The sequence below is a fragment of the Oncorhynchus nerka genome, linkage group LG22 (genome assembly GCF_034236695.1).
Source record: "Oncorhynchus nerka isolate Pitt River linkage group LG22, Oner_Uvic_2.0, whole genome shotgun sequence".
NCBI lineage: Eukaryota > Metazoa > Chordata > Actinopteri > Salmoniformes > Salmonidae > Oncorhynchus > Oncorhynchus nerka.
This window is the reverse complement of record NC_088417.1, coordinates 29,081,107-29,093,824: the sequence shown is the minus strand read 5'-3', so window position 1 is coordinate 29,093,824 and position 12,718 is coordinate 29,081,107. Positions and strand designations below refer to the sequence as shown.

Here is a 12,718-nt window from a genome sequence, read left to right as displayed (position 1 = left end):
ATGATGTTGCTCTTGCTGCGGGCGATTCCCTGATCCACCTCTACGCAGACGACACCATTCTATATACTTCCGGCCCGTCCTTGGACACTGTGCTATCTAACCTCCAAACGAGCTTAAATGCCATACAACACTCCTTCCGTGGCCTCCAACTGCTCTTAAACGCTAGTAAAACCAAATGCATGCTTTTCAACCGTTCGCTGCCTGCACCCACACGCCTGACCAGCATCACCACCCTGGATGGTTCCGACCTTGAATATGTGGACATCTATAAGTACAAAGGTGTCTGGCTAGACTGTAAACTCTCCTTCCAGACTCATATCAAACATCTCCAATCGAAAATCAAATCAAGAGTCGGCTTTCTATTCCGCAACAAAGCCTCCTTCACTCACGCCGCCAAACTTACCCTAGTAAAACTGACTATCCTACCGATCCTCGACTTCGGCGATGTCATCTACAAAATTGCTTCCAACACTCTACTCAGCAAACTGGATGCAGTTTATCACAGTGCCATCCGTTTTGTCACTAAAGCACCTTATTCCACCCACCACTGCGACCTGTATGCTCTAGTCGGCTGGCCCTCGCTACATATTCGTCGCCAGACCCACTGGCTCCAGGTCATCTACAAGTCCATGCTAGGTAAAGCTCCGCCTTATCTCAGTTCACTGGTCACGATGGCAACACCCACCCGTAACACGCGCTCCAGCAGGTGTATCTCACTGATCATCCCTAAAGCCAACACCTCATTTGGCCGCCTTTCGTTCCAGTTCTCTGCTGCCTGTGACTGGAACGAATTGCAAAAATCGCTGAAGTTGGAGACTTTTATCTCCCTCACCAACTTCAAACATCTGCTATCTGAGCAGCTAACCGATCGCTGCCGCTGTACATAGTCTATCGGTAAATAGCCCACCCATTTTTACTTACCTCATCCCCATACTGTTTTTATTTATTTTATTTTATGCTCTTTTGCACACCAATATCTCTACCTGTACATGACCATCTGATCATTTATCACTCCAGTGTTAATCTGCAAAATTGTAATTATTCGCCTACCTCCTCATGCCTTTTGCACACAATGTATATAGACTCTCTTTTTTCTACTGTATTATTCACTTGTTAATTGTTTACTCCATGTGTAACTCTGTGTCTGTTCACACTGCTATGCTTTATCTTGGCCAGGTCGCAGTTGCAAATTAGAACTTGTTCTCAACTAGCCTACCTGGTTAAATAAAGGTGGGGGGGGAAAAAAAGGAAAAAAACTTAAAGGTTTGCGATATGACGTAGATGCCGAAAGTAAACAGCATAGTGGGTCAATTTCCGCAACAACAGCTTGAAGCGCGGGGCTCAACTTCTCTGCTGTTTTGGTCCTGTGGCTCCCACGCTGTAACAGCGTGAAGCAATACTGTGCACATGCACCGACACCGTGACTGTGTGAGCGACGTGTTGGATCTCGCTCATCTCAATATCTGCGGTGCTGCTCGTGGCAACATCATTTCGCTGAGTCTACCTTTAAATCGAGCATCTAAACAATTACGCAAGTCTTTAGTTCTGGGATTACCCTGTGTCTAATATGACTAAAAGCTTAAGCAATCACACACATTCTAAAAAGAAAAAATACATGTGTTTTTCCTGTGCATCCCTGCAGGTCTGAGTGTCAGCGGTGAGTGTCGTCAGCCGGGGAAGTCTCTGTGTGTCAGTGTGAACTGGACTTGTGGGGACGGTCAACTGGAGGTGGTCAACGCGGCTACGGGACGTAAGAGGGACTCTGGGACGCCATCAAGGCTCTGCAAGCACGCTCTGTTCACCCGCTGGGCAAGGCTGTACCGCAAGGTGAGTACTGCAGACAGAAACACGTACACACTATGAACTGTGTCACAATGAGTACAGATGTTCGATCTTAATTCGATCACTCTGTTGTTGCAGAGAATGTTCGAGGTTTAAAAAGGTTTCTGAAGTCTGAAAGGCTTCTAAGGTGTAATTTCCACTTTAAAATGTCAGACATGATTTTCCCTAACGAAAAAAGGGAACAATCACAATTTTTTTTATTTTTATAATCCATAAATTATATTCCACATAAGAATTCACACGTCATGTTGCTGCAGGATTATTTTTCTGCTGTGAGAAACTGGTCAAATGAAGATCGTATATCTGTACACGGGCATAAAACAAATGTCATACCATGCCTTTAATAGCGACTAACCAAGCTTCCGGTGAGTAGTATGGAGCCACTTGACGTCTCTGTGTCCAGCAACAGCTGCCACAGTACTCTAAAGCTGCTTACCCCCCTTTTACACAATAGCAGCCTATTATTTTAGAACAAACACAAAGCGCAGTTTAATTTTCATTATGAAAATCTATGTAAATGCCTGCAACACCCAAATGGTGGCAGTTAAATTATAATGATTATATAACCATAATTATTTGGAGAAGCACTTGAGGAGCGCCGCCCTTGGAAATTGGTCCCCGCGCGCAGTAAGGCATGCAACAGCAGACACAGTAATCTCCAAAGAAACTTAGTGACTTGACTGTGCCTACGTCCCCTCTCTCGCCTCGCCTAGCGGCTGCTCCTCTTCTCTTTCTGCCTGCGCCACAAAGGAAATGCACAAAAGCACAGAGAATGTTCAATTGCTTGTGAAATTTAAATGGGGAGATTACACAGCTGTTGAAGTTCCCCGTTTGTGCCGGCTCATTAGTTTTGTTTTGCTCTCTATCTCTCTTACCCTAAACCTCTACCCCGTCTTTTTCTCCCTCTCTCTTCCTCGCTCCATCTTTATTTCTCTCCCTCCTTCTCCCTTCTCTCTCCAGTTGAGTATCCATGCTTCCGGGCCCGTGGACCAGCCACTGATGTACTGTGAGGCCAAGATGGCTGCCGGCTCTTACCAGACTGCCAAACAGCAGTGGCTCAGATCGCTACAGGAGACAGGCCTGGGAACCTGGGTGAAGAAACCTCCAGAGCAGGAGAGCTTCCTGCTACAGGACTAAGACATTTCACTCCATTCCAGCCATTATTGTGCACACGCACACCAGCTTCCTGTGGTGTGCGTGTCCGTGTTCATCCGTCCGTTTGCGTGCGTGTCTGCAGAAGGAGCATGTGGCAGTTGGCTTTATTGTTGTCCGCTGACTTTGGTTTGCTCTACAAGCCTCCATCTCCTCCTCGGCAAAAGCCACCTTTGATGTTGGTCGTTCAAGTTCCACCAACCAAAAAAACAAAAAAAATAAAAAATGAAAACGGGAAAGAAAGTGGGTTTGATCGGACCTCTCCTTCATTATCCCGCTGGTCCCTGGTTGTCATGCCAAAGCCGGGGAGAAGGCAGGAAAGAAGGCAGGGTAACCTTGGTCAATGTGAAAGGCTGCCGCTATCTTGTCATCAGCCATTTGGGGGCGGCGGTGCGCCCGGAGAGCTCCAGCGGGATGGGGGACAGGGCCAGCCAATTACAGAGCCTGTCATTGTGACGTGTGATGGACAGAGAGATGGAGAAAGAGAAAAGGACCACAGAGAACCAGATAGACAACTCACCATTACACACACACACACGCCCTCTTGCCACATGCCTCGTTCACATATATCTCACCTTTCTCTCTCCCTTTTCACAGCAACTCTTTGTCTGTCCATCTCCTCCTTTTTCTCTATCACTTCATCTTTCGACCCCCTTTCTATCCCTCTGTTCCTCTCTGCCACCTTCAACCCCCTCTCCTTCAGCGATCTCATTCTCTCCTCCTCTCTCCCCTCTCTCTCGCCTCCTCTCCACCTCTCTCCGCTCGCTCTCACGAAGCTAGAGGTTCTGACGTGGCCACGACAGGTTAATTCCACCTGCTCTTAGTGGCACAAAGGGAATAGAGGAGAATGGAGGTGATAGCAACATAACTGCTGCCATTAGCCCACACTGGGGTTCCCCTTTCAGATAGAACACCACAGCCATCTTAGCTTCTTTAATACCTGTCATTAACGCTCTGACTTGATTTCACCTTTTTACCTTTGTAGTCGGGTCTCTCGCTGTGATTGGAAGGGCACAGTTTTTTACACGTTTTCTTTTTTCTTTTACCACTGACAGGTTGATTATAAAGGAGGGTTGATTAACGCACAATAGAGCAGTCGTGAGCCTGACTTGTTAGCTGCGCTCACTTTGAGCTGGTGTAAAAGGGTTGTGACCGGGTTGTGACCAACCTGCTACAGTGGTTTGGTTGACGAGCGATTACCTGCAATGACGGGGAGGACACAGAATGGACTGACATTCAGTCGTCAATGGGAGAAACACAATAAATACAACCCTACTTAACAAAATGCATTTTGGTGTTTAGATGCGGAGTCATTCACTCTCTATTGGCCCTACTCTATAGCCCAGGTGCTGGGTGGTAGCGAGGGGTCGCTCTCTTCTTTGTTTCACATCCTCACTACTCCCTAAGCCAGTCTGTAAAGGTTCAGAACGCTGGAACACACTCTCTGTAAAACACTGACTTCTCAACCCTGGCCATGTTTGTCCCACGTTGGCCACCTTACTTTATGTTTGTGTTCATTTCAAATGTCCTATTTTCACCCACTGTTTAATCTTGAAAATATGCTTTATTTGAGTTTTACAAGTATTGTCAAATCATTTCAAATCATTAGGTCAAGGTTTTGTTTTTACATGTGTGATGTTCCAATGTAGGAATAAGTTAACGTTACACATGCATACATTATCGTCATGTTGTTTAAATCCTCCCACCTGACCCTTTCCTTGGAGTTCACGAAGAGAACAGTCCAGGCTATTATATTAAACACAGTAACAGTGTCACCTAGTGGTCATAGTTCTTATGTGTCAGTGTTGTTGCTTGTCCATCACTCTCCTCTGCCTCAGATCCCATTTTGGTAGTGTGTAAGGTCCACTGGGCAGGTAGACTATAGGAAATGGTGTCACTGTTCCACCGGACAAGAACATGGATCGTCATTATCATCAAAGTGGGATATCGTTTTTTTCAATTGGAAAAGTTCCAAAATAGCAGGAGCAGGTGTTTAAGTTTTTATAAAATCCTCCCTGTCCCCGTTAGTAGAGATCCAGGGGAGGTTGTTCTCTTTTATAAAGAGAACCCACCCTGTGTGTTTGTCAAGGCTAGTATGACCCCAATCAGAGATCACTAGATGCATGTCATACATACATAAACACAGTGCACATCAGGGTTGGGGTAAATTCCATTTAAATGCATTGACTGAATTGAAATGGCATTGACCCTAACCCTGGTACACATAGGACATTATGTGGAATGATAAAATGAACCATGAATAAATTCAAACTCTTTTGTCATCTTCATACACATACATGTGCTGTAAAGAATAATCTTAACTAGTTTTCCCTCTGAAAGTTCATCTTGTACATATTTCTCTTTTATTTTCTAATTCGCTCTATTATTAAATGTAGAGGCACATTTTGTTGGAAGCTTGTGGTATGTTTTACCAGTTATTTTTCATAGTCATTCAATTAGTCAAACATACACTATATATGCAAAAGTATGTGGACACCCCTTCAAATTAGTGGATTTGGATATTTCAGCCACACCTGTTGCCGACAGGTGTATGAACTCGAGCACAAAGCCATGCAATCTCAATAGACAAACATTGGCAGTAGAATAGCCTTACTGAAGAGCTCAGTGACTTCCAATGTGGCACCATCATAGGATGCCACCTTTCCAACAAGTTGTTTCGTCAAATGTCTGCGCTGCTAGAGCTGCCCAGTCAACTGTAAGTGCTGTTATTGTGAAGTGGAAACATCTAGGAGCAACAACGGTTCAGCTGTGAAGTGGTAGGCCACACAAGCTCACAGAATGGAACCGCCAAGTGCTGAAGCGTGTAGCGCGGTAAAAATCATCTGTCCTCGGTTGCAATAGAATGGCCTTACTGAAGAGCTCAGTGACTTTCAAGCTCACAGAATGGGCCTGTCAAGTGCTGAAGCGCATAGCGTGTAAAAATCATCTGTCCTCGGTTGCAACACTCACTACCGAGTTCCAAACGGCCTCTCGAAGCAACGTCAGCACAATAACTGTTCATTGGGAGCCTCATGAAATGGGTTTCCATGGCCGAGCAGCTGCACACAAGCCTAAGATCACAATGCGCAATGCCAAGCGTCAGCTGGAGAGGTGTAAAGTCTGCTGCCATTGGACTTTGGAGCAGTGGAAACACGTTCTCTGGAGTGATGAATCCCGCTTCACCATCTGGCAGTCCAACAAACAAATCTAGGTTTCGCAGATGCCAGGAGAACACTACCTGCCCCAATGCATAGTGCCAACTGCAAAGTTTGGTGGAAGAGGAATAATGGTTCGGGCTAGGCCCCTTAGTTACAGTGAAGGGGAATCTTAACGCTACAGCATACAATGACATTCTAAACGATTATGTGCTTCGAACTTTGGGTCAACAGTTTGGGGAAGGCCCTTTCCTGTTTCAGCATGACAATGCCCCCCTGCACAAAGTGAGGTCCATACAGAAATGGTTTATCGAATTTGGTGTGGAAGAACTTGACTGGCCTGCACAGAGCACTGACCTTAACCCCATTGGTCACATTTTGGATGAATGGGATGAATTGGAATGCCGACTGCGAGCCAGGCCTAATTGTCCAACCTTACTAATGCTCTTGTGGTTGAATGGAAGCAAGTCCCCTCGGCAATGTTCCAACATCTAGTTGAAAGCCTTCCCAGAAGAGTGGAGGCTGTTGTATCAGCAAAGGGGGGACCAACACCATATTAATGCCCATGATTTTGGAATGAGACGTTTGACAAGCAGGTGTCCACATACTTTTGGTCATGTGGTGTAGTTTTGTGGTTTCTGGCAAATATAACAAACTGATTCCTCGTTAAAAACCCGTTGATTATTTTGAGAGATATTAACAGTATGGCATGACTGAATGGTAATGTTGTATTAAATGAGTGTATATTTGTAAAAATTTTAAACAATAAAAAAAATACAATATGGGAAGACGATAATGAAGATATGTCTAATTCAGATGTAAATTGAAGTTATATGAATACATGCTGCTAAGGTTGTAAATTGCACTTCAGTAATACCTTAAAAGTGAATGTTTGTACATGTGAATAAAAATCTGAAAATCTGGTCATTTTATCTCGGTCTTGGTTATTTGTGATGATATAGGTTACTGTGCAATATTTAGTCTGTATGATACGCATTAGCTTGGTCTGTGGGAAGAGAAAACCGTGTAACGTGTGCACCACAATTTATCAACCTAAAACACACAAAATGTTATTTAGGTCTACAGTATGTGGCCCTTTCCACTATGACTTGAAATAAACACTGTTTTCATGACTGTCTGTCTCCACAGATGCATCACCTCCACACACAAATATTAGAGACTCTTCCCTTCCCCAAGGAAATACATCGGAAATGGTAATCATCCTGTCTCAGTGGCAGGTGTCAAACTGGGTGGGGAGTCACCAAATGAGCTATGAGAAGGGAGAGTTGTGTGTCTCTCTCTTTTCCCCTCAGGGCAGGTATGTCTCATGACTGTCCACACTACAACAAACATCATAATTGACTATTTACTCCACAGCCTGGCCCTTGTGCTTGGTCATCTAACTGTAATCTAATAGACATGATCGGGAGCTAGGGCTGGGCTCTCTGGATACCACTCCGTTCAGAGGTAATGAATGAAATCTACTGTACTGTATGAGCTTAATACCAAGACCAGGGATTTTCCCAACTTGTTCAAACACAAAAAAATACTGCTTTTTGTAATTCCACATTAACATCCTACATGACTGGAGGAGATTTGGAATAGCCTGAAGGTGATCCAATTCTGGATTTAACAAGAAAAGAGACATCAATAGAACGCCGTTAGGTATCGTCTGATAAAGTTAAATAGAAATCTAACCTTGATCGTGTCAACTGTCAACCAATCCAAATGTGGTATAAAACACATTCCCACTGAGGGATGACAAGCGACCCTTATCTGAGTGACTAACCCCTGACCTTTCCATCACAGACTGCTTACTACCCCCAGTCAGAGGGGCTTTACAGAGAGGAAGGGAGAGACAGACAGGAGACAAGAAAACAAGAGAGAGAGATTGATAGAAAGAGGGAGAGAGCTTGCTGGGGTTTACGGACAGCCAGTCTCTCCTCCGTATTGATCTCCAGACCATCGTGCATCATCTCCTCCACACCTGCTTGTTTATTAGACTTGGCTCATGTCCTCCTCAATGCCACACAAAGGGAATAGGGTACCATTTGGGAAGCAGCCAGGGGCTGTGAAAACTACTTACCTGGCCGCCACCAAGATTTATTACTGTCCATTTGTATTTACTTGGAGGCTGCCACCAAGGGTGCCTCCTATTGGGAAGGACATATATAGTGCACTACTTTTGACCAGAGCCCTATGCACTTTGTAGGGAATATGGTGCCATTTGGGATGTAGACCAAGCATTATTACAGTCTTATTTGTATTGACTTTACTTCGAGACCGATCTTATTACTGTCTCAATTTCTATTTACTTTACTTGGATGAGATTTCCTTCCAGTTTCAGTAAAACATTGATTGTATTCTCTTCTTTTAAACCAATCGTTAACCAGATCAGAAAAGAGTGTTTGACCAAGTCTATGTTTTTTTTACTGGCTTGCTTGACATTGATCTGTAAAACACACAAAGGCTAACATTATGTAAGCTTCGTATATTTTTGCTGCCTCTTTTCTGCTTTAGGAAGGTAACGAATCAAGTTGACAACCTAACATCACTCAATTAATAACTGTGTTAGGGAGGAAGGAAAACTACTTCTGTATTTTTAAACAAATTGTGAGCTTGAGCACAAAATCAGTTAGTGTTATAACACACTAAGTATTATAACTAGGGCACTCAACATGTTCACTCATTCTATTATTATCTGAGATGTATCATTTAATTTAATTCAATGAGCTTTCAAATTAATTTAGCATTCAATTTGTCAAATAAATTCAGTTATGAGTTATAATTATTAAACTATTCAGTTAGATTCATAATGAAAATAAAAAATATTTCAACGAATGGAAAAGGAATCATACTTTTAATTGGATTTTGACAAGCATCTGTGCAGAATACATCTATCCCAAAAATGATAATACAGTGTGCAAAAAGTATAATAAAAGAATGAGGTTTAGGGTGAATATATTTTCTTACAATGAAGCCGCTGTGCCTTGCCTATCTACCGGTACTCTTTCCAATCTCATACCACAGTTCAAAATATAAAAAATCCTATTCCTTTTTCCCTCTTCGTTATAATTCATACATGAGGGTTCTCTGTCCAGCCATACCTCTTTGAAGATTAAAGATGATTCTGATACAGTGAAAGTGACGTACAAACTGCCTGAATAAAATAAAAAGTACAATGGTGAAGAAATCTGAGCTATATGCTAAAAACAGAACGGGTACATCCCAAATGGCACCCTACACCCTATATTAGTGCACTACTTTTGACCAGAGTCCATAGGGCTCTGATCAAAAGTACTGTAGCTCACCATGAAGGGAATTGGGTGCCATTTTGGACACAACCCCAAGTTATTTTATTAGCAGATGTAATTTGATATTCTGACAGATGCTGGTAACAAGATTAATGCAAATGTGTAGCTACATTGTACAACATTCTTATACGTTAAACTTTTTTATCCATACTGAATTTATCTTGAATGTGTAAATTATAACTTATTGTAAAGGCAGTTCTCTTTATATTATCTATTGTGAAAACATCACAGCAGTATAACTGTGGTGTTGATGCGCAACACAGATGAGGTACAGTAGAAAGTGACAGACACACAACACAGCAACAAAGCCACTTGGTGACATTTCATCTCATACAACCATGAGCAGAGTTGATAACTATTGTACAGCACATGCAGAACATCGAAACAAACCCTATTGAAGAGCGATCAGATTCACAACAAGCGTGGGTGGGTTATACATTATGTCGATACAAAGAGCACTTGATAGGAATGGTTGTCACTCAGGATGGGTTGTACTGTAACAGTGTTAACACACTTTTCTGAGCAGGGAAAACTACAGCAGCAACTAGATACAGAGCCATCCGAAAGTATTCACAACCCTGGACTTTTTCCACATTTTGTTGTGTTACAAGCCCAAATTTAAAATGGGTTAAATTGGGATTTTGTGTCACTGATCTACAAACAATACCCCATAATGCCAAAGTGGAATTTATTTTTGAAATGTTTACAAATTCAAAATGAAAAGCTGAAATGTCTTGCGTCAATAAGTATTCAACACTTTTGTTATGGCACAGATTCAACCACAAAGACCAGGGAGGTTTTCCAAGGGTTCGCAAAGGGCACCTGTTGGTAGATAAAAAATAAAATAAGCAGACATTGAATATCCCTTTGAGCATAATGCAGTTATTAATTACACTTTGGATCGTATATCAATAAACCCAGTCACTAAAAAGATAAAGGCCTCCTTCCTAACTCAGTTGCCGCAGAGGAAGGCCAATGGTGATTTTAAAACAGTTAAGAGTTTAATGGCTGTGATAGGAGAACACTGAGGATGGATCAACAACATTGTAGTTTACTCCACAATACTAACCTAAATGACAGGGTGAAAAGAAGGAAGCCTGTACACAACAAAAATATTCCCAAACATGCATCCTGTTTGTAATAAGGCAGTAAAGTAATACTGCAAAAAAGGTGGCAAAGAAATTAACTTTTTGTCCTGAATACAAAGCGTTTTGGTTGGGGCAAATACAACACAACACATCACGGAGTACCACTCTTCATATTTTCAAGCACGGTGGTGGCGGCATCATGTTATGGGTATGCTTGTCATCGACAAGGACTAGGGAGTTTTTAGGAATGAAAAGAAACCGAATAGAGATAAGCACAGGAAGAATCCTAGAGGAAAACTTTGTTCAGTCTGCTTTCCAACAGACACTGGGAGACAAATTAACATTTCAGTAGGGCAATAACCTAAAACACAAGGCCAAATATACACTGGCGTTGCTTACCAAGAAATCGGCTTAAAAATCTATGGCAAGACTTGATAATGGCTGTCTAGCAATGATCAACAACCAACTTAACAGAAATCAAAACATTTTTTAAGAATAATGGGCAAATATTGTACAATCCAGGTGTGCAAAGCTCTTGAGAGACATACCCAGAAATACTCACAGTTGTAAATCACCGGCAAAAATTATTCTAACATGTATTGACTCGGGGGGTTGAATAGTTATCTAATCAAGATATGTTAGTGTTTATTTTCCAAAGATAAAAACAAAACAAAAAAATTCTTCCACTTCGACAGAGTATTTTGTGTAGATCGTTGCCAAAAAATGACAATTAAATACATTTTTATCCCACTTTAACAACAAAATGTGGAAAAAGTCAAGGGGTGTGAATACTTTCTGAAGGCACTGTGTATCCTATAACTACGGTTTAATTTCTTTGTGGTCAGGTAACATGAGTCAAGAAAAACTCCTGGCCCTAATCCTCCAAACTATACTTCATCCTGACGCGCCTCAGTCAATTTCCCGTGTAACCATGGTGATAATTAACCAAATCATTTTATTGAGCTCTTTTGTGGCTTTGCTATTGGAGGATGTTATGATCACATATTCAACATTAGATTAGCCCATGCAATACAGTAAACAGTGTACTGGCCAGGGGGACTACACACTTCAAGCTGATCATCTATCATTTTCATTGAGATCTATGTACAGCAAACATCAATATCAGTCAAGCATATTTATCTAAGCAGGTGACCAGTAACCATATCAGCACATTGTGACCCATGGAGGAAATGTGAAATATGATATTGAACAAGCCCCATTGCTGCTGCATGCATGAATGCATTTTCTTGCAAAAAAACATAATTGCAGGTTCCCTATTGTCAAAGCTACAGTACACCCACATAGTCATATTGAGTACTACACAGTATAGAAAGAACAAGGCAGATGTATCCTAACAGTATGGCAAACAATTGTTTAAATGTGTTTTTAAAAGGAAATCTGTACAATGGACAGTGTAAAATGTGACTGACTCAAAACAACTCAGTAGGTCAAATGTGTAGGTCTCTAGATGATACAGTATAGTAAACTCCTAGCCCTTGATCATGCAGGCCAAAGAGGGTGAAAACAGCCAAGATCACCCACTCAGTGCAAAGATCATCCATCTGGGTTAGACCAGGCCACCATATGATACGCATGGTACAAATGTATTGCCTCTCCTATCGTTCTTCAGACAGTTTTACAAATACATTGACGGGAGTTTGAGTGCATGCAAGATCAACTAGGGCTTGCTATTCACCCATTCATGTTCATCAGCAGTAAACAACACCATAGAAGTAGTGTTTTCTGGAGTCAACCAAATATATTTTTACATATATAGATGGGTTTAAAATATGACTTTGTCCTCTCCATTAAAACACACAAAAACAGTCCATGCAAAGTGGATGGAGATAATATACATCAAATACAGTGGTATGTGTGTAGTGTGTGTGTGTGTCTACACGCCCGTGTATGTGCAGTGTGTGTGTCACATGTCCTGCATCACTTCTCCTGCAGCAGAGCTGGGATGTTTATGTTCCAACCGATGGCTTGCCGGTCGAAGCCACAGGTGAACAGGTTACATGACGCATTCTCCTCGTTCCACACCGAGCAGCACACCATGCGTCGATGACCCTGGAATACACAGGCACATACCAACACAGAAAAACCTCAAAGACCACACAACATGGATAACAAAGCTCAAACAGACTTCAATGGAGTTGTGTACAGT

The 12,718-nt window shown here is 42.2% G+C and overlaps 2 protein-coding genes across 5 annotated transcripts in view; one reads left to right on the top strand and one right to left on the bottom strand.

The window, feature by feature from the left end:
• The window catches only part of adarb2 (adenosine deaminase RNA specific B2 (inactive)), a 224,321-nt gene extending 217,240 nt beyond the window's left edge, over positions 1-7,081 (top strand). The window contains exons 9-10 of the mRNA XM_065007116.1: positions 1,643-1,827; positions 2,803-7,081. Coding sequence (XP_064863188.1) covers positions 1,643-1,827; positions 2,803-2,979 — 362 coding nt within the window. The 3' untranslated portion in view covers positions 2,980-7,081. The remainder of the gene's footprint in view (positions 1-1,642; positions 1,828-2,802) is intronic.
• A 1,909-nt stretch (positions 7,082-8,990) lies between these two features.
• LOC115105086 (WD repeat-containing protein 37-like) overlaps positions 8,991-12,718 on the bottom strand; it is a 34,655-nt gene continuing 30,927 nt past the window's right edge. For all 4 annotated transcript variants that reach the window (XM_029626668.2, XM_029626670.2, XM_029626669.2 and 1 more), the window contains one exon: positions 8,991-12,621. In XM_029626668.2, coding sequence (XP_029482528.1) covers positions 12,490-12,621 — 132 coding nt within the window. In that variant the 3' untranslated portion in view covers positions 8,991-12,489. The remainder of the gene's footprint in view (positions 12,622-12,718) is intronic.